This window comes from Coccidioides immitis (assembly GCF_000149335.2).
Source record: "Coccidioides immitis RS genomic scaffold supercont3.1, whole genome shotgun sequence".
Lineage (NCBI taxonomy): Eukaryota > Fungi > Ascomycota > Eurotiomycetes > Onygenales > Onygenaceae > Coccidioides > Coccidioides immitis.
Window position 1 is genome coordinate 6,888,064 of NW_004504310.1, and position 19,815 is coordinate 6,907,878.

Genomic DNA, 19,815 nt, shown 5'->3' on the forward strand with positions numbered 1-19,815 from the left:
TGAAAACCCGGCACTATCACCCATGATGTTAAGGTAACCTTCGTAAGAATGATCGCCCTGTACGAAGCACGGAGGATGGAATACTTGACGAGCAAACCCAAGGCGGGATATTGGCTCATGTGATACGAAATTTAGATTTGCGGCAAGCGATTTACAGTTTGATTTGCATAGCTAGCTATTTGCAGAAAAGGAACAGAGGGTCTGAACAGAAGCAAGGATATTTGCCAGAGCCTTGAAAGACCTAATAGACTACTTTTCCTTTTGCCATCCACATCAGCTCCAGACAGACTTTCCCAGAGCAGGATGAGGACTACCAGTACTACTACTTCCGCTCGCACTACCACTGCTTCGGCTAACATCAGGATCAGCACCGTCGCCTGCAAACATTGAAGTGCTGTATTCCACCTGTGATAGGGAGGCGGAGGGATTTGACATGGAGCGATCGCGGTAACGACCCTGCTCTGACGCTAAGACTGAAGGCTTGTTGGCAAGAGGAGACGATGGGTAGTAGTGAGGCTCCGAAAATACCCCCGGCAACGATGTCTGTATGATTGGAGACATTGATGACCGATGTGCGAGGCTTGATCTTTCAGCAGAGGAATGCATCGGAAAGGCCATTCCAAAGTTCGATTTGCTCCCAGAAGCCATCGTACTCATTGAATTGTTACTAGCGTTCATGTCCATCAGTGGTCGCTGTGTCCCAGGTAGCTCGCCTTCGGGAGTAAGTGGGCCAGAATTCAAATAGAGCTGTTGCTGGTAGGCTTGTTCAATCGCTGTGGCTTGTTGCCAGAGCTGGGTGGTGCGCACTTGATACTCTTCAAGAGAACGAGTGATATTTGTTAGCTGTTCCTGAAAGCCTTCTTCGATTCTCGCAACTTCTTGCTCTTTGGCTAACTGCTCGGCAGCACGACGTTCACGCTCATTCAAACCCTGTTTGTTAGCATTTGTAATACGTTCATATTGCTCAGAAAGCCGGTTCCGGCGATTTTGAAGGCGCTCCCGTTTTTGTATAATGTTGGCTAGCTCCGTTTCAGCCGAAGACACTTTACTCCCCATGGTAGACTTTGCGACATGCAATTCCTCTTTCAAGGAGTTCAGCCTTTCAGTCTCTAGCTCAAAGGCACTTTTGCGTGCTTTCCAATCCTGCAGCTCTTCCTCTGGTATTTTCTCGAGGTTGACCAGTTGAAGTTCAAGGACCGCCGTTGCCTCCTCTGTTTGACGGATATTGCGTTCCAATTGTAGGGAACGTTGCTTTTGCCTGCTTTCATCTCCACCACTGTTGAGGCGATGGGTAAAATTGTCGAGGTCTTTTCTGATCTTGGATACCTGAAGTTTGTGGTCATTCCTTGATCTTTTCAGCTTAGCCCGTCGCTCATTCAGCTTAGCCTCAGCATTAACAATTGAATTCTTTATGGTGGTCGTCGGAGATGATGGTCGCAAAGACTGGCGAGGAGAGGGAGAGATAGATGGGGTGGTGGAAGCTGTGTCAAATGTCAGGTTTCCGTATGGAACAAATGTAGAAATGAACCTACCTTGATCTGTGTCTGAAGTAACGGGCGTTTTCACACTCATAACGCAGATCTCCTCATCGGTATCATAGCGGATGAAGCTGCATGTATACGCGCAATCAGGTGCCAATCCAGCTATTTCCCCTCTCCAATGAACTAATGAAGGTTCATCAGAATTATCTGCTATTCTCGAGAGGCTGACCGGTGCCCAGTGGGCTCCATTAACGCAAACATAGAACGGATGTGATTCGGCATCAGAGACACTACCATCATACGTTCCACCTATCATAGGATCTTCCTCAACAGTAAAATCGCTTGCCGCAAATTTAATCGAACAGCTATCAACATGAGTAATCCAAATCAAACCGGTTCCTGGTGGTGTCCTGTCGAGATCGTCTTCGGTCACAGGGAAACTCGGCGAGTACCAACTTCCATGCCTCGATCGGTCATACTCACGAGTTACGGTCAATTTTGTGCTTGCTAACGCGGCCCAAAACGGCTGTATTCGTCTCGCTTCATTCGCTTGACGCCTTCTTTTTTTCGCACTTGAAACCCGATCTCGACCCTCCTTTGATATGGAACCAGGTATAGATAAAACATCCGAACCAACAACTGAAGGTAGCGGGGTACCGGACTCAAGAACAGAAGAATCAACGTTGCTGCCAGCAGAGTTCTCAGCGTCTTGTCGTTTTCCGGTTTTGGCTCGAGGTTGCGACCGATTTTTAGCCATAGACCGTCTCGCCATGGCTGTTCCTGCTTGGGCCAGGATATGAACAGCGAGGAGACTTCTCACCCAGCTCGGAGGCGAGGGAGTCTCCATTCGTCTAAATTCGGTTGGGATCAAATTTGAATACTTTTCCAAGGTATCGCTTGACATAATGTTTGCCGAGATGAGATGTCCGAAAACAAAATCTTGTATGCCTTCGCTGCGAAGCAAATGCACCACCAAAAGGATAGTAACACAAAATGCGTTGACACCCCCCGTATTCCCTGAACTCCCGGCACCCAGAGCAATGGCGACTTGAACATGGGCGAGGTCGATGGCGAAATTCCGAGCCCAGTTCCACATAAAGAGGCCCCAGACCAGTAGACAAAACGCATCCATCGCGATCATTGTTCCGAGAGAAGGTGTACCGGCAGGGCCTTGGAAGATATCGAAATTCGACGTGAGTGGACCGGTCGATACGCCCGCTGGCAGCATGAAAGTCATCGACGCGTAGAGAAATTGGACCAAGGTAAGCACGATAGGCGGGAGTTGAAGGAGGAAGATGAGAATCGCGATCGTATCGGCCATCGGGCAAGCTTTGAGGATTGTGGAGGCGAGGTGAAACGGATTGACGGATTTACCTGCGTATGGCTTTTTGACGTTCGACGTCGAGCCGATTGTTTTCTCCAACCGGCGAGACGCCTGGTCTTCAACTCTGGTGTCTGACATCGCGCCGTTCGACGAATACGCGTGACCGTTGGGCAGGACCTGCTCGCCCTTCCCGTGCCCGTTGACCTGAACCTGCCCATTGGACTCCATTCTCTGTCCCTCCACGTCCCCATTCGGCTTGTTACTCGCGGTCGAGGGCAATGCTGGTTGCTGCTGCGGTCCGGAGGTGTTGCGAGGAGTGAGGGCAGGCAAGTCCGATCGGTGCTGGCCGTTTGGTGTTCCATTCAGATGGCCATTCGACTTCTGTTTTGCAACCTTTTTCCCGGAGAAGGCATGGCTATTCTCGTGGCGGTTACCGTGGTGATTCTTCCTTGCCGCTCCTCCTGGTCGTGTCATGGACAAGAGAGCCGGTTTTCAACGTCCAAATCCACTTGGCAGCCGATGGCCAAGGAATGGACGACTGGGGGGAGGAGAGTGCGGAGCTCGAAGGAGGCGGTTGGAATGTACAGATGGAGGTGAAAGTAAAGGGGAGGGGGAAAATAATGATACTGCGTCGCCAGACCCAGGCAAAGAACAGCTAGGCCATGGGTTGTCGGTGTCAGGGCTGATGTTGTCAATCGTTGCTTTTTCTCACCAACTTCAGACTTTCAATCGAAGTTTCAGAGTGACCTTAGGTAAGCAGCCGCCGTGGCAGACGGCAAACGTCAGCCCTGGTGTAAAGTGCCGTACCGAAGTCAGTACTCCGTACGGAGTTACGGAGTATACTCTCTGTAATATACACCGACTGTTCTGGTGTGACATAACGATACGGAACACACTTCCGGCCATCGCATTTCCCCCTAGCCCATGCGGCATGGAGCTCTATGGATCCGCTCTGCCCAAAGGGTCTCCAGCTAGCGAGTCCAAAAGTATGTACTCCGTACTCCGTATGCAAATGCCCGAATTGCAGTGGGTAGCCTTCGGGGAGCGACATCTCCTGGAGACTTGACACAAATTGAGGGTGTCAAGTGAACGCATATCAATACGAGATCTTCTGCAGATCCTTGCGGCTCCTCAATTCCTCCTCCGTACAATGCGCCTATCAGAGTGTGTCTGTCCTCTGTTCGGAGCGCACTCCATACTAAGCATGTTTCCATACATCAGATAAGTCTCTCCTGAATTCTGTACCGGACGGTAAGCAGGGGGGATAAATTGTGAAATGGTTTGTTGGGAGAGGCTGACCAAAATTTGGCCATGGAATACGGTGCACTCCGTGCAGATACCATGAGAAGGAATTGAACGCAGGCTGTGAAATTTCTAGAAACATACAGTCTGTTCATCGGCCTTATGCCTATTCAGGGATTGTTTGGCCCATTTTAGGGACGGAAGATGCGCATTGCTACGATATCCTTGAAAGTAAGGATACACACGGAACCGGTCCATGGGCAAACCCTAAGGGAGCAGCAAACTGTGTCCGTTAATCAGACTTACTCCAACCATTCAATCAATCGGGTTTAACATAACTACCACAAGGTCAGGCTCCATTGGGCGCCAACGGGTGGAAGCACAGCAGGTCTCTCGGACGGCGAGTAGGACAACCGGACAATACATATGTATGTGCGTATGTCGAGACTTGGGCGTATCCCGATGAATGTTGTACTCGGTGACCTCCCGTTGTTACTCCTGCACGAATAACTACAGAGGGACTAGATGCTGCCTTGATCGCCTTCTCCCCCAGCACTCCGACACAGTGCGCTCATAGCGTTCGAGTCATAAAGACCACTGCCCCTCAAGCCATCTCAATATATGCTCAATCGATAAGCTCGGAGGAAACGCGGGGCATTCATGCATATTGGCGGTCTGTCCAGGAAGTGGAGAGTGCGTTGTTCAGAGGACAGGGATTCAAAGCGATTGTTAACGTGAACCTATCACGTCATGACTTGCTGCAAACGGTCACAGATCTTCCGTGAGAACTCGAGTCTCGAAGGGCAGAACCAACTACATACATACGTGGGCTCGCTCAACACACCCATAAGTACTCCGTACAGAGCCCCCCATATTCATCTCCAGGCATGATCGATGAGCGGCACAGTGTTCGGTGACGAAATGCGGGTAAAACGGAACACAGAGCTTGACGTTTGGTATAGAAATTACGGTAACTTACTGTGTACTGCGTATTTTGGAAGGTTCCGGGTCGGCGCTTCCACGTGACAGCTCTCCAAAAAAATTGCTTGTTCTGCCACGACGACGCCTGGACCAAGTCTCGGTTTGATGAAATCGTGAATGCTGCAGAAAACTTTAACTTGATCCCTTTTCTTGATGCCTGCATTCCTGCATGAGGAACGTTGAACATCCTGGAACATCGGGCAACAAGACTCCCAGGGTCACTCGACCAGGGCGTGGCTTCCGCCGTCTTCAGTCCGGCACAGAAGAACCTCCCTCTTACTTTGCAGCCTCTCAGCCAGATGTCCAAGATTTTCACACAGAAGGGCGCGAAAACCGAGACCTGGTCCGTCCCCGCTCTGAAGCTCGAGGGAAGGTTTGCCGGTCGATCAATTCCTTGCACTTCACACCGCCAAGACGGTAAAATTCATCTTGATGGGCCCAATCCAAATAAGTTACGGGCGGCGTGTTTCTATTTTCCAGGGTCTGTTAGCTGTATTGATGTTGTAATTCCGCGTGAGGCATCAAAAGGAGCTTGTTGGCGGTAGCTCCGCACGGCCGTTGGTTTCTGCCAGAGAAATGCTTGACACTCTTGTGTTGAACCCGGGTTTGAAAGCAAACAGCGAACAGGGATGTAATTTCCTGGGGGCCATGGCAGCGGGGAGAATATCGGAACCTGGGGAATTGCGGTCACATGCCCGTTTACCAGGAACAAATTCTGCAAGCCATCCATTGTCCAGTACTCGAACTCTGAGCTCAACACCGCCCTATCCATCCCTGTTGCCGGGGAGAAAAATGCTCGGGGGTAACTCCGTGTTGAAGTCGCACATGGGAATAAACTTAATTGTGCTCTAACTATATAATTTAGGAACGCCATAGAAATTTCCCATTGTGGTGTTCCCGGGTCAGTTCACCGAATCCCGACCAGTCGAGGCTCTGACTAGAAGCCGAGAGCAGAGAGCGTGCAGTCTATTTCCCTGCCGCAGAGCCCACATCCTCAGTGGCATCTATGCTCGATCCCGACTTGCCTTTTCTAGAGTTCTTAGCTTCATCTCAATTTCCTGAATCTTGTGTCTATTGACCCTCTTCGCTTCCTGCTGAAGCTCCCAGGTGTGTCTGAACTGATCTATCATATAATTAGGGAGCTCAGAAACCTTGCGCCCAACTCTATAGTCGTAAAGGACAACATCTTCGTGGCACCGTGCCGCCGCCCGCTGTTTTGCTTCGGAGAGGATGAGTACGTCAAAAATCAAACCGGGGTAAGCGTTAGGATTCGGCGAACTAGGCGACGGCGGTGCGTGGACTAGCTTATGATATACGCAAATTTTATCAGGGTATGTCATCGGCTGCAATATAGTCAACCGTTAGCCGATACACGCAGCAAGGCCTTGGAAGGAACGTCTCCAAGAATGGGGCTACTGACAAATTTGTAATCAATTTTGATACTCTTGAGAATCAACCCAATACCCGTGGATCCGATCAACTCCAGCCACTGCTTCTTGTGTGCGGGATCATGGTAGGTAGCGAAATTGCGCGTCCAATTGACTCGGGCCGTTTCTGCGTATCGAACGTACATCACATTGTTCACATGCCCTGCAAACGGAGAGAAGCTGCGGTATTAGGGCGAGAGGCTTGCGAATAGTGTTATGGACGAAGACTGGAAAGCAGCAAACCTACCCTTTATCAAAACGGTTAGCTTCAAGAATTGAACAATAAGCGCTAGAGGAGCGAATTCGCAACCTCAACACGGGGTCGAGCTTCCCTTTGAAGGGGGGGGATTGGGAACTTACCATGACATCCTACCATGCGCCCACCATCAATTGAGCCAAGTCAGCAATATCACAACCGAAACTACAAGGTATAGCGGGTAATATCTATACCATCTCTCCCCAGACAACGTTATGCCGGAATAACCCTCGCCTATCCTCCCCAGTGAGAAAGCCTTCGCTGCCTGCAACAAGCTCCCGCCAATCTCGGGTTACCTCTTTCAAAATGTCACCTGCAGCACGTACTTGCTCAGGTTGCAGCCCGAACTGCAAGCACTTCCCCAGCCGCTTCTTCGTTGCAGAAAGCCATTTCGAGTCAAGTTTATAACTCTCGGGAGAAGTCGAGGCACTAGAACGGGGTGACGGTTGCGCTGCTTGGCCAGAGCTCAGGCAGCTCGTTGTGGAAATAGATCGGGTGGAATAGGTACGTGGTAGAAGGCATAGTCTTAAACGAATAAATCGACTTCGCGTCATGTAGCTGGAAACCATCTTCCCTTGACCCGCTGCTCCTTCAATTGGGCCTGGGGAAGAACAATGGCTCCTGGCATCCGCCAAAGTAGATAAAGCCCTCGCCGGTGGCTGTTGAAAGGCGCAACTCATCGGCCCTCGGCGTACGGGGTCGGTCACGTGACCATGTCGTCATCTCGCTGCCGACGGTTTCGGCTTGCACGACCGAAAGGGCGAGACGCCAATTCCGCAACTCGAAAGACCAAGCTCAATACATCCTAGGCTCTCTGGGGTAGTTAACAGATATGCTTGGGGGAAGGCGTTAATTGCAGGGGAGGAGATTCAGAGCGAGCAAAGCTTCATTCCTCGAAAGGAACCCTGCCGCCAAGCCCATTTGCGGCAAACTATTTCGACTCAGCCAGCATTCTCGACCACCAGGACACCCGAACATATGCCGTCATCTTTCTTTCGTCCGCCTCAATTATCCATCCACCTCTGAAAATAAGCCATGCTAGACTAGGTAAACACACTTGTGAAAATGGACAAGACTCTTCGCTACCGGGTCATCCGGATCTACAAAGGTAAGTCGTTCCTCGCAGAATGTCCCCATACCATCCACGCCCAAGTGTTATAAGAGTGGTTCTAACACTCCCTTTGGACCATAGAACTCTTATATCTAGGCCGCAACTACCCACTTGGCTATCAGTTCTTCCGCGATCGACTTCACCGTGCGTTCTCGAGTCAGGCCCATTTGAAGGACGAGGACCAAATTCGAAGTGGGATACAGAGAGCGGAGTTCGTGAAGAAAGGTGTGCCAAAATTAGATTATACCCTCTGCGTATTTGTAATAATCTTTCACGGGTTATTTTCGCAATGGTCTGACAATTCCGGGAATATGGCCACCAGAGATCGAAGCATTGTGAGTAACAGCCTCCAATTCACTACTCTTGACTTTCTCCCCTTTTCTTCTTTCGTCCGAAACGAAATATATGTTTGGCAAAGTATCAAGTTGCCTCGAGTACCTTGATATATTTACACGAATCGAACCTCATAAGCTACACAGAAGAGTGCCTCAGCAATTGATCACACTGCCTAATTATCCTGCATTCCCATTTTCTTGTTATTCTCAACCCCCGTTTCGCGACCAGCGACCAGCAGCCAGATGAAACGCCTTGCTAAAAGCAATATACCACAGATATTACCTGAGACGCTATCGTTATCTTAAAAACCATTATACCAACTCCTAAAAATCCGAAATCAGCCGTCGACGCCCACGGAAGCAGTAGGAAAAGTGGTATATAAAATTTGATGATCGTGAATATGGGGGGAATTGCGGAGCGGCAGGCAAATGTTCATGTCTTAAAACTTTAGTGCAGGGCTGTTCAATCATCGCTTCTGTCCCCACCAAGCGCCGACTTCCAAACACTCTCCGCTCGCGACTCCATCTTTCTGCAACAGATCCTGCGTCATACCCGCCCACCACCGATCCCATTCAGCTTTGCCTTTTTCGCTTGCTTCCATCAGTATAGGCTCCATACTCTCAATCATCTGGACAACATTTAATAGTGCGGTGTGACGCAAGGTCAATTGGTCTTCCGTTAAATGCTTCCGTGGAGTCGTTCCTCCGTTTGACGTGTGTTCCCATTTCACCTCACCGAGAGGTATAGCGATCCTACGGCTATCGACACTCTGGAAAGACTCCGACTCAGAAGTGAAGGACAAATTGATCGTGGCGCACGGCATGGGCGTAAGTTTGCGTAGTTCAAATGCTTTTTCTGCCCAGGAGTTATAGTCGCGCAAATAGGGGTTTTGGGCATCCGCAAACGGCGTAGCGGGGAAGATGGTATATGTGCCTGTCGCATCGGCCTGTTCTTGGTCCCGCTCAGACAAACCAGGCGCTGCGGGGGGATCAGGAAGCAGTGACCTGAATATGAAATCTGACTCCCATACTTCGAGGACACCTCCCGGTCTCAAAACCCGAAGTGGTTCTGCGAGTGGAACAGCCTGCAGATCTGGACCGGTGGGAGCGACGCCTGCGTCCTTGATAAAAACAAAATCAAAATATCCATCTGGAAAAGGCAGCTTGGGTTTTCGTAGATCGTGGCGCTTAAATTGCCAATTTACACTTTGCTTCTGTAAATCCGGCGCGATGTTTATTATATCAATTCCCGTGAAGGAAATATTCGAATGTCCCCTTTTCGCAAAATACTCGTGACAGGCGTTCGACCACAATGCAGATCCACATGCGATCTCGAGTACCCGTTTCGGAGGATCCTCGTTAAAGTGAGGAGAACAAAACGGCGCGCCAAAGACGTGCATCAGCATTAGCGATCGCAGCGATTGGCGATGTATTTCCGCAAGGTCGCAAGGGAGTGGATACGGATTGTCTGGGTCCCGGAGATACGTTCGACCATTGTGACTGATCAAGGGATAAGTTGTGTAGTCTGTAGAGGACGAGGAGGTGGAGGATGAGGAAGCAATGGTCATACTGGAGAGGTTATAGTATTCATGTTGTTTGGAGTCGCTCGCGAAAGACGTTGGAGGGATGTAGAGGTAAGATAATCCGGCGGGTCCAGCCATATTCTTGTCATTCGTAAGGATTTTCGTAGGATCACCTTTTTCCGGGCGGAGTGGTCTTTTGCGGAGTCTTCCGTACCTAGTTCTCTTGACCTATTTTCTTGAGTCGTTTAATAATAAAAATTGGTTCTGAACTCCACTTCCATGAAAGAATAGGGATGCTTCTAGGATCTATCCCGTCCAGTCCCCTGTTTTCGATAGCTACCTCGTAGTTAGGTCAGGGGCGCGATGGTGCTGCGAAGACAAGGCAGAACGGAAACTGGTTATGAGGGAGTCGAAATATGCTAAAGTACACAAATTATATGATCAGGATAATGTGTTGATAGGAGCTGACGGCCAGCATGAAGATCACATCTTACGAAGGGTCGAGGTTGTTTTAAAAGCGATGTCCTCGAGCAGGCTGGCTGGCCTTCAGGAGAGTCTAATACTGCGGGGCAATTACAAGCGTGAAACCAACCCGTATCATTATCTTCTCGAGTCGTCTAGGCTTTCCGGAGATCTCTGGGCGCCATGAGTAGCCGTCAAATGGCCTCGTGGCGCTGGCTCAGCATACATAGTTCTTGTCGAGAGCTTCTTGCTAAATGTTCCAGCTTACTGTGCACACGGACGCCTATGATAGGATGAGCTGAACCCCCGCGTTTTGACGCCTCCCACCTTTCGGGACTGAAGTGGCACGAAGGCAAAAAGGTTCGTTGCCGAAGATCGAGTTACACAAAAGAGTGAAGAAGTTACTTTAGGTGTGGTCGGCTTTTCTCCAGAAAGCCGGCAATTGGGTGTTCAGAGGCATTCTGGAAAACTTTTCATCTGCAACTCAAGCTTCTGGTGCCTTTTGCCCCTGCATTTCACGCCAATGGAACGGCGTTGGCTCTCGGGCTTCAGGAGCAGCGATTGGTCGCATCTAAAGTGACGCCCAGCGGCTCCAATATTACGTGGGAAGCATCTTCCAATTATTATCCTCCGCCCAGGGCGTGCTCTTGTATGATATCAAGGACATTTTCTTTTGAAAACGCGTGGGATAGTCCCGAAGAGAAATAATTTTCCCATCCTGGTGGTGTTGCGTTTCAGGTATGGAGATAACCCTGCTGGCTAGAAGAGCTTGGCCAGCAACCACTCAACTCCATCCATGTGAAGTGATTCCCCGGATTAAAAATCGCCGATTCGAACCAGACTTGGCTGGCCAATGCCAATCTCGTATCGCTCCTCCTCAAGACTGAGCCAGCCTCCTCAACGCCAGCAGTGTTAGCCGGGCGCAAAATAACGTCTGACCAAAAAGAAGGCTCAATCGAAATATGATGGCTGCGTGGTTGTCGCCAATGCATACAGTACATAGTGCGCTTTGTTAATTCGGCTAAACCTTGCCTCGATGGAGGTATCTCAGGGGTGAAAGAGGAGCCTAAGAAGCCGACAGAACACATAGACCCAGCAGTTACTCCTGCCCACGGAGTCAGGGGCCTCACCACAACTGAGCCGACCAGATTCTAGGAATCATAAGTTAACCCTGTGAGAGTGCTTGGGTCAATCATCAGTAGTGTTTCGATCTCTAGACGGCCCAAAACCCTTTTTGTAAAAGTGGCCAGGCGGCAAGGGTTCGCCGCGTCGAAGAAGAAATGTTGAAGCAGACTGAATGGGCGCAGCGCCAAACCGGAACCCTGAGCGTCATCAAAAAAGCTTGTGGCAGCAGCACCAACAAGTGGTGGGTTACTCAAAAATCGTAACGCGAGAGGATGCAGTCATCTCAAGGTATAACAAGAGAAGACGAGAAAACCAGACGACGACGCCCTGTGTTGACCTGACGGCGACGCGGCTCTCTGGGCGCCCCGAATCTGGAATATCACATGACCCTCGCTGCTCGATTTGGACCCCAACATCACGTGATATTCAAGGTTCTCCCGCCCGGATTGCAAACTGCTTCCTGACCGGTTGAGGGCAGTCAAAGGGACCCAGTTGATCAATGAACAGCTTCTCCCCATCTGAACGTCAATAGTTTACTTCTTTGCAACGTGGTATCACCCCATCACCCGCCATTCACGCAATCTCCCTCGAGAACAAAGACTCATTGCTTCATAGCTGACGCTCCCTTGTCACCTTTGGCGCTACTCCCCGACAACGATCCCCCTCTCTGGCTGGTTAATGAAAACAGATTTGGTGAATACAGTGTTGGCTTGAATAGAACAATTTCGCTACGTGCGTTAATCAGGCCTGGCTGCACGTCCCCTCAGGAAAAGGTTCCTCTGCAGGACCTGATGTTGAAGAAACGAAGAGACCAAGTCCGTCTGTTAGCTCCTCTACCGCCAACCACCGACTCGACCCCCCAACGCTTTCTCAAGATCTCCCGCTTGACCCTCCCCGAAATACACCCCCGGTCTCATCTGCCTCGTTAAATGGCAGATGGTACCTACCGGTTCCAGCAGCCTGGGGCCGGGCAGTTTTACTTTCAAACTCAGCAGCACAATCATCACCCCGCTCACCAACGACACCTCATTCGAAACGGAACAAGCTCTCCGACTGGGAGACTAAAGTTCAACAATACCGATACTCCTTCTCCTTCGCGCTCTCCTCCCCTAAATCAATCTCCTAGTCACAATTCGTACACGATGTACTCCCAGGGCCACCAGGGTCAGCCCGTCATGATGAATGGGCAGTCCCATCAACGGTTTGGAATGCCGATGCCGAAGTTCCAACACCCTACTCACCACCCGCATCACGCACAACAACCCCATCATCCTCATTCTCAATCAACTCAGAACTTAGCTCACCAGCACAATTTCTCCGGTGGAGCATTGTCCAACGCCGCCCAGCACTTCACCCCGGCCCACCTGCAAAATGGCACAACGTCCAATGTTGAGGACGAGATTGAAGAGCCGATGAATGAACATTGGCAGCAGCAGCTGCAGCTCGCGGCCGAGTCAAGACAAGCGAGTTCACCGCACTACTATGCGCGAGCAGTTGCACAGCAAACTAAGGGCCTTCAATTATCATCCAACCAAGCTGATCCCAACGAGAACGGCACAGAAGAGCGGAATCGGGCCACAGCAGTGAAAGATCATCGCCGGCAAGATTGGGTTGCTCTTGACTTCGGTGGACAAGGCCTTCGTGCACTGTCAAATGGCCTTTTTCACTATAGCTTTCTCGACAAGCTCTATCTGAACCATAACAAATTGAAGTCCCTCCCCTCAAGCATTGGGGAATTGAAGAATCTAACGCATTTGGACATTTCCAGCAATGAGTTGACGGAAATCCCGGAGGAAATTGGTATGCTCACGAACCTCAAGAAGCTCCTTCTTTTCGACAACAGCCTACAGACTCTTCCGTTTGAGTTGGGTTATCTTTACCAGCTGGACACCCTCGGAATTGAAGGCAATCCACTAGCGGATGTCCTGAAGTCCCGTATTATGCAAGAAGGCACAAAGTCGCTCATCAAATATCTCAAAGAGGAAATGCCCGGTAAGTAGATTTTCTTCGCAGACTATCGAAAATCTGTATTGTAGCTAATTGTAGAATAGTTCATTTACCTCCTTCGAACCGTGATTGGCTTATTCTCGATGAGACTGGCAAGAATTCTGCTAATGGAGGCAATGACAATAAATTCACTGCTCTAACGTACAACACCCTGTGCGATAGATATGCCACAAACCAACAATACGGATATGCGCCATCACGAGCATTGGCATGGGAATTTCGACGCGATCTCTTGCTGAACGAGATTAGAGGGCATGATGCCGATATCGTATGCTTGCAAGAGATCGACCAGGGCAGCTATCATGGTTTTTTCCGCGAGCAGCTTGCATACAATGATTATAAGGGTGTATATTGGCCCAAGGGGCGAGCTCAAGGTATGCCAGAAGAGGAGGCTAAGCTGGTTGACGGTTGTGCAACATTCTTCAAGGGCAGCAAATACATTCTTCTTGAAAAGAATATGATCCATTTTGGACAGACCGCCGTCCGGAGACCAGATGCAAAAGGACAGGACGATATTTACAACCGATTATGGCAGAAGGACAATATCGCCGTCATTGTCTTCCTGGAGAATAGGCTTACAGGGGAGCGCCTGATTGTTGTCAACGCCCACATTTACTGGGATCCGGCTTATAAAGACGTTAAGCTAATTCAAGTTGCCATTATGATGGAAGAGGTAACTCAGCTGGCAGAGAAATACGTGAAGATCCCTCCATGCACCGATAAAACGGCATTTAGATTCTCTGAGCCTGAAGACGGAAAAGAAAGTCAAGGGACATCAACGCCCGTGGAACCTGCTCCTTCGGTAGAATATTCCAGTGCTTCCCAAATTCCTATCCTTGTTTGTGGTGACTTCAACTCTTGCCCAGGATCAGCCGTTTATAATCTTCTGGCTCACGGCCGTATGGCTGAGGAGCACCCGGATCTTGAACAGCGGTTATACGGAAACCTGAGTCGCATGGGAATGTCTCATCCATTCACGTTGAAGTCGGCATACTCGACAATTGGGGAGCTGAGCTTCACCAATTACACTCCCGGATTTACAGATGTGATCGATTATATCTGGTACTCTTCCAATACTCTCCAAGTAACTGCCTTACTTGGCGAAGTCGACAAGGAATATCTGAAGAGAGTCCCCGGATTTCCGAACTATCATTTCCCCAGCGACCACCTGGCACTCATGGCGGAATTCTCAGTGAAAAGCAAGAAGAATAAACCCGTCGAGGCAGACTTCGGACCACAACGGGAGAAGACGATGTGATGAGCTTCCTAGATTTTATTAGTAGCTGCCGACGGGCTGATGACCCCGCGTCTTATTTCGGAATCTTTACGTATGGGGTCCTGCTTGGGATTTGGTTTGCTATTTTCTCCCACCTCATAGTTTATTGCATTTTTCCTATTGCTCTTTCTGTTTTCTTTTTTGATGTTGTTACACTGTATTGCACGCATCTTGTCACTCGGGTGTGTTCTTGGAAACTTCCTCGATGGCGTGGTATTCTTCTCTTATTGCGTTATGTGGACTCCTTACCCCTGATTTCTATCCTGTTCTTTCATTTACCGTAGTCTCTCTCGCTGCAAGGGCTGCTGAGCGGTGTTATGGTTAAGTTGCCGGGGCTGGATCTGAGGAGCAATGAGAGGTTTTCCCTAACTCTTTGATGTAGTTTCGTTTGCTGGGTTTGGTGCCGTCGAGAAATTAGCTTTATTTACTTTTTGTCAACGAATGGGGTTTAAACGTTTTGATCTTCAGGGTCCGTATTATTACGGAGTATATGCATGAGGCTACGAAAGCCGCGGGTGACAGCTTTTGATCAATTTTTCCCAACTAACTGGGAGAGGTTTGACTGCCTTGAGAGTGTGTGGCAGCAGTGGCCGTGGGAATTACGGATTTAGATAGTTTGGCAGGTCGAGGACATCGAAAATGTCCTCGCTTCGATCAATTTTGCTAGTCATGGATGCCTATATTTTATGAAAGACCTTTCGCCTTCTCCTAGGATGGAGGGAGGCGTCATAATCGATTCAGCTGCTAACCCTCGACTCCTCGACCAATCTGCAATGGGCCGACTCGTGACAGCAGATCTTTGGGGAAGTAGGCGACAGGCCATGGATATTGGTCGAGGTTCTGTGCGCTTGTTCTCTTCACAGCGAAAGCGCATATCACTAATGGTAGCAGGTAGAAACGTGCACGAGTATTTGACCACCAGTGGGACAAATGAAGTAGCATGGATAAAGACTCATGCATCACCGTGAATGAGCTATTACCGGTCACTCACCGAAACTAAAAATCCCGAGGAAGCACTCTCTCTGCTATCGCAGTATCTGGATGCGGTCAAGTTTCTGGCTCTCACAGACACCGAAAGTAGCGGTAACGTCCTCTCGTATCTAGATCTCTACTTTGATAATGTCTTCGTCAACCCTGAAACACATCAAATCACTCGGATTGCTGATTGGCAAGGTGTTACCGTTGCTCTGCTGTTTTTCCATACGGATGTCCCCACAGTGTTTCGATATGATGGTTATGTTCGAAAAAGATGGGTGGTCGCTTGTCGCCCTGAAAATTTCAAGATCTCGATGATAAAGAGAACGAAAGAGTCAACAAGGCAACAAAGGCTAAATTATGCACAAATACTACCAGGCTCAGATATGCAAACAGGCTCCTTCATTGGTCAGTGCTTGCACAGCGAGATATACTAATGACACGCAAACCAGCCTAGCTGTTGATCGGAACATGGGAGAGCAAAGGCCTCTTATCCCTTCGTCAGGTAATGATCGCCATTGCGGAGCGCTGGAGTAAAATCTGTCTCGACACTAATATATAGCGCCCCGTGAGCCTCTCGGAACAGGAACTCGAATTGCATCGTAAAGAGGAAGAGAATATGGACAGCGTGGGTCAAATGCTCAAAGTCCTTCGAGATGAGGGAATGTTATCCGCTGATGGCATGTTCCACCTCCGAGATTACGATGTTGCGGTGGAAAATGTTAAGAAATTCAGAAGGGCTTTTATCGGTTTGACAAAGGATGATGAGGAGAGACACCGTGTTTCGAGGCTCTGGCCATATCAGGCTGACGGCTAGTCACGGAGTAGCAAAACGAGAAGAGCACGGAAGAGTCAACGGCATATCTGCTTGGGGCACTATCAGGCACTCCCTATGCTTGTGGCTCGGACCAACGGCATTCTCGTCCGGACTGGCGTCCCGGTGTCCTGTGTGTTGATGCATCCATCCTCGTCGATCCACGTGTGGGGCGCGATTTCGCGTGGAGCACAAGTTTTAAGCATAACCAAGAAATTCTCACGCTAACCTAAAATGGAATGGTCATTTCTTGGCATTCGACCGCTGCTTTCGCCTGCAGAACTTTGCACCCTGGCTGTTCGTGATCCACGGTAGCATTATTGTTGTTGATAGCGGCTTTCTGCACCTTCGCGTAAAGCTACCCCGTTCCGCGGCGGATTTCAAGTCAGCTACGAAAAATTTTTCTCGTACTGTGCATATCTCGAAGCCAGAATGAGTAGCAAGGGTATCACAGGTGACTTGAAGGACAGAGCGCACGTCCCAATGGACGAGATATCTCGTCGGAAACCGCCCAATTAACCCATTATCGTATCTTCAGAATATGCTATTGATTCTTGCTCTTGGTTGGGCTCCTGGCTCCGTGTATTCCGCTGGTACACCTCCAACGGCTTTCCGAACCAGCCCTTTCAGCGAACTTTGCGATTCGAGTCCCGTTCTGCTATTGAAAGCGTGTCAACAATCATTTCGCCAATGAGGGTCGGCATCTCGAGCCTTACGGTGCGCTATGAGGTATACGGAGTACTATGGCTGGGATGACGCGAATATCCTCTGGGCTGCCTAATTCTATGACCTTGCATTCCCACCGATAGCCCGCGATCAACATAGCGTGCTCGTAATTTCCTCTTGTTATGTTTCATTTGATTTGTTTCTTCTTAGCCTTGTTAGTTATATGGTATAATATAACTCTGCCTTTTTGTTTTTTTTAACTTGTATTCTGTTCTTTTTTTTATTTATCTTTTTTATCTTTTTTTCTCGGCGGATTCGGCGCATCCCTGAATCAGATAAAGTCCGTTTTGAGCATCTGCCATGCTGAATAGTTTCTTCCCCTGGAATTGGCTATGGCAGTTTTCGTGTGGCGCAAGTCAGATGCGCATTGTGAACAGAAAGCTGAAACGTCTGAAGAAGGAGACATTGGAATTTGTCACGTCAATGACGTTGTGGAGAGGAAGAAAGAATCACGAGCGACCACTGACACGGCCAGCGATGCGTCTTTGTCGGTAATCACCACTTTCAAAGGCCCGGCGGAGCTATTCCCGGATGATTGCCAAAATACATCTGAGGAGAATAAGATGGCTAAGGGCAAGATTGCTGTTATAATGACAGCTCTTTGCGTGAGTATCTTTCCATTGCAGCCATCGTCTAATACATAGAGGCTAACAAGCATTCAGCTTGCCACTTTCCTAGCTGCCCTTGATATGGTGAGATTGACTCGAAGACTCTATGAATTACAGCTGGTGGACGAGCCATTGATAAAAGGATCTGTCAGACGATTATTACCACTATCCTACCCACAATATCTAGGGCATTTCGCACGTCTGAGGCAAATTATACGTGGGTTGGCTCGGCATACTTGCTTGCTGCTGCCTGTACGTTGAAACGGAGCCGAGCACATCAACCAATTGTACTTTGCTGACAGCCTATTTAGCGGCAACGCCGATCTGGGGAAAGGTCAGCGATATTTTCGGAAGAAAGCCAGTTCTATTGGCGGCGAACGTGGTTTTCCTAATTGGTTCACTTCTCTGCGCCATCAGCATTAACATCAGAATGCTGATAGGGGGGCGATGCGTCCAGGGCGTTGGAGGTGGCGGCCTTCTTGCGTTGGTTAACATCAGTATCGGCGATTTATTCAGCATGCGGTACGACTTCCTGGTACTATCTCCGATATTCATGTCCTGACATGTCGAATAGGTCCCGCGGCGTATATTTTGGTATAATTGGGATGGTATGGGCCGTTGCAGGAGCCGTTGGACCGGTGGTTGGTGGAATTATGACACAATTTGTCACTTGGCGGTGGTGTTTCTATATTAATCGTACGGTAAACTCGAATCGATAATAACACCGGCCACCACTAACTGAAAATAGTTCCTGTCGACGGCATCGCCTTTGTTATTATATTTTTCTTTTTTGAGGTCCACACTCCAAAGACACCGTTGTTTGCTGGGCTTAGAGCTATAGACTGGTTAGGCTCATTGACCATTGTCGGAGGCACCGTCATGTTTCTCCTTGGACTTGAATATGGAGGAGTTTGGCTCCCATGGGCCTCCGTTCCCGTCGTATGCTTGATAGCTTTCGGCATTGGCACCCTTGGCCTCTTCTTGCTCATCCAATGGAAGCTCGCATATTATCCGATCATACCTTTATGGCTATTTTCTTCTCGCTCTACGGTTGCAGCATACGGGATGATTTTCGCCCAAGGATTTGTCTATACTGGAGGGTCTTATTTCCTTCCCCTCTATTTTCAGGTCGTTCTTGGAGCGACTCCTCTACAGTCCGGCATCTATCTCTTTCCCTTTGTCATTTCTGTCGCCTTGGTCGCTGCCATCAGCGGATACCTAATCAGGAAAACTGGCCTCTTTCTTCCACCCATATGGGCTGGTATGGCAACACTAGTACTCGGTGTTGGTCTCTACATCGATCTACCAGCGCACACGTCCTGGGCTCGTATTATTACGTATCAGCTTGTTGCTGGGATTGGCGTTGGCCCAAACTTCCAAGCACCACTGATCGCACTGCAAAGTCATCTGAGACCTACCGACAGCGCCACCGCAACTGCGACTGCCGGCTTTGTTCGAAATATGGCAAATAGCGTTTCCGTCGTATTGGGAGGAGTGATTTTCCAGAATCAAACGAGAGCTAATATCAGAAGCTTGGGCTCCATTTTATCTCCTGAGACTGCGGACATGCTACAGGGTCGTTCTGGTAGCGCTTCGACGGATTTTGTGAAAACTCTTCCAAACAAGGAGAAAATACCAGTATTGAATGCATATAATCAGAGCCTGAGAGTGATGTGGATATTTTACACTTCGATGGCAGCGATCGGATTGTGTGTAAGTCTGCTCATCCGTCGGCAGAACTTGGATATAGAGCATGAGATTACCAAGACTGGATTGGAGATACAAGAGAGGGAAAGGCAAGAAAGATTACGAAGAGAAAAGATGAAGCCAAAGCGAAAGCGAACTACAGATAAAGAAGGTCTGGAAAATTGATGTGGGCTGGTCACCGCGTAGTCAAAGCGCACAAGAGTCGGAGTCAGGCGTTGACATTCGGAGATTTTTGCATACACGACGGAGTTGTTCGTTCACAAACCATCTGCATACCGATGCGATTTTGTATATAGAACAAAGGTATCGGTCATTGCAAATGGTTTAATCATTGGCTCATCCTGGGCATGGGAGTAATGTACTGTACTATAACTGCTCCTTATAATGGCTAGCAGCTTTTGCGCGAAGGCTCATAGATGCATTCTCTAGGCTCGA

The 19,815-nt window shown here is 49.2% G+C and overlaps 7 protein-coding genes across 7 annotated transcripts; 4 read left to right on the top strand and 3 right to left on the bottom strand.

Moving 5' to 3' along the window:
* Nucleotides 1-114: 114 nt before the first annotated feature.
* On the bottom strand, nt 115-4,279 carry CIMG_00606 (ubiquitination network signaling protein). The gene is made up of 3 exons (XM_001246834.2): nt 4,192-4,279; nt 1,533-4,044; nt 115-1,481 (listed from the first exon to the last, which is right to left on the bottom strand). Exons 2-3 carry the CDS (start codon nt 3,277-3,279, stop codon nt 274-276), a joined length of 2,955 nt encoding a protein of 984 aa, XP_001246835.1. The 5' UTR covers nt 3,280-4,044; nt 4,192-4,279; the 3' UTR covers nt 115-273.
* A 1,568-nt stretch (nt 4,280-5,847) lies between these two features.
* On the bottom strand, nt 5,848-7,552 carry CIMG_00604 (uncharacterized protein). Its single transcript, XM_001246832.2, has 5 exons — nt 6,906-7,552; nt 6,816-6,824; nt 6,703-6,721; nt 6,449-6,618; nt 5,848-6,371 (listed from the first exon to the last, which is right to left on the bottom strand). The coding sequence occupies exons 1-5, from the start codon at nt 7,389-7,391 to the stop codon at nt 6,033-6,035; spliced, it is 1,023 nt and encodes a 340-aa protein (XP_001246833.2). The 5' UTR covers nt 7,392-7,552; the 3' UTR covers nt 5,848-6,032.
* Nucleotides 7,553-7,560: 8 nt separating this feature from the next.
* Nucleotides 7,561-9,061, top strand: CIMG_10589 (LYR family protein). The gene is made up of 4 exons (XM_012358826.1): nt 7,561-7,819; nt 7,904-8,047; nt 8,145-8,157; nt 8,434-9,061. Exons 1-4 carry the CDS (start codon nt 7,777-7,779, stop codon nt 8,483-8,485), a joined length of 252 nt encoding a protein of 83 aa, XP_012214249.1. The 5' UTR covers nt 7,561-7,776; the 3' UTR covers nt 8,486-9,061.
* On the bottom strand, nt 8,325-10,126 carry CIMG_00603 (SAM binding domain-containing protein containing protein). The gene has a single exon (XM_001246831.2). The coding sequence runs from the start codon at nt 9,816-9,818 to the stop codon at nt 8,625-8,627; it is 1,194 nt and encodes a 397-aa protein (XP_001246832.1). The 5' UTR covers nt 9,819-10,126; the 3' UTR covers nt 8,325-8,624.
* Nucleotides 10,127-12,093: 1,967 nt separating this feature from the next.
* CIMG_00602 (glucose-repressible alcohol dehydrogenase transcriptional effector) lies at nt 12,094-15,011 on the top strand. The gene is made up of 2 exons (XM_001246830.2): nt 12,094-13,259; nt 13,319-15,011. The coding sequence occupies exons 1-2, from the start codon at nt 12,197-12,199 to the stop codon at nt 14,530-14,532; spliced, it is 2,277 nt and encodes a 758-aa protein (XP_001246831.2). The 5' UTR covers nt 12,094-12,196; the 3' UTR covers nt 14,533-15,011.
* A 507-nt stretch (nt 15,012-15,518) lies between these two features.
* Nucleotides 15,519-16,342, top strand: CIMG_00601 (uncharacterized protein; the record flags this gene model as incomplete). The annotated part of the gene is made up of 3 exons (XM_001246829.2): nt 15,519-15,933; nt 16,011-16,030; nt 16,088-16,342. 3 exons carry the CDS (start codon nt 15,519-15,521, stop codon nt 16,340-16,342), a joined length of 690 nt encoding a protein of 229 aa, XP_001246830.2.
* Nucleotides 16,343-17,397: 1,055 nt separating this feature from the next.
* Nucleotides 17,398-19,714, top strand: CIMG_00600 (drug:H+ antiporter-2; the record flags this gene model as incomplete). The annotated part of the gene is made up of 6 exons (XM_001246828.2): nt 17,398-17,670; nt 17,728-17,757; nt 17,826-17,925; nt 17,985-18,195; nt 18,248-18,369; nt 18,422-19,714. The coding sequence occupies 6 exons, from the start codon at nt 17,398-17,400 to the stop codon at nt 19,543-19,545; spliced, it is 1,860 nt and encodes a 619-aa protein (XP_001246829.2). The 3' UTR covers nt 19,546-19,714.
* Nucleotides 19,715-19,815: the final 101 nt, after the last annotated feature.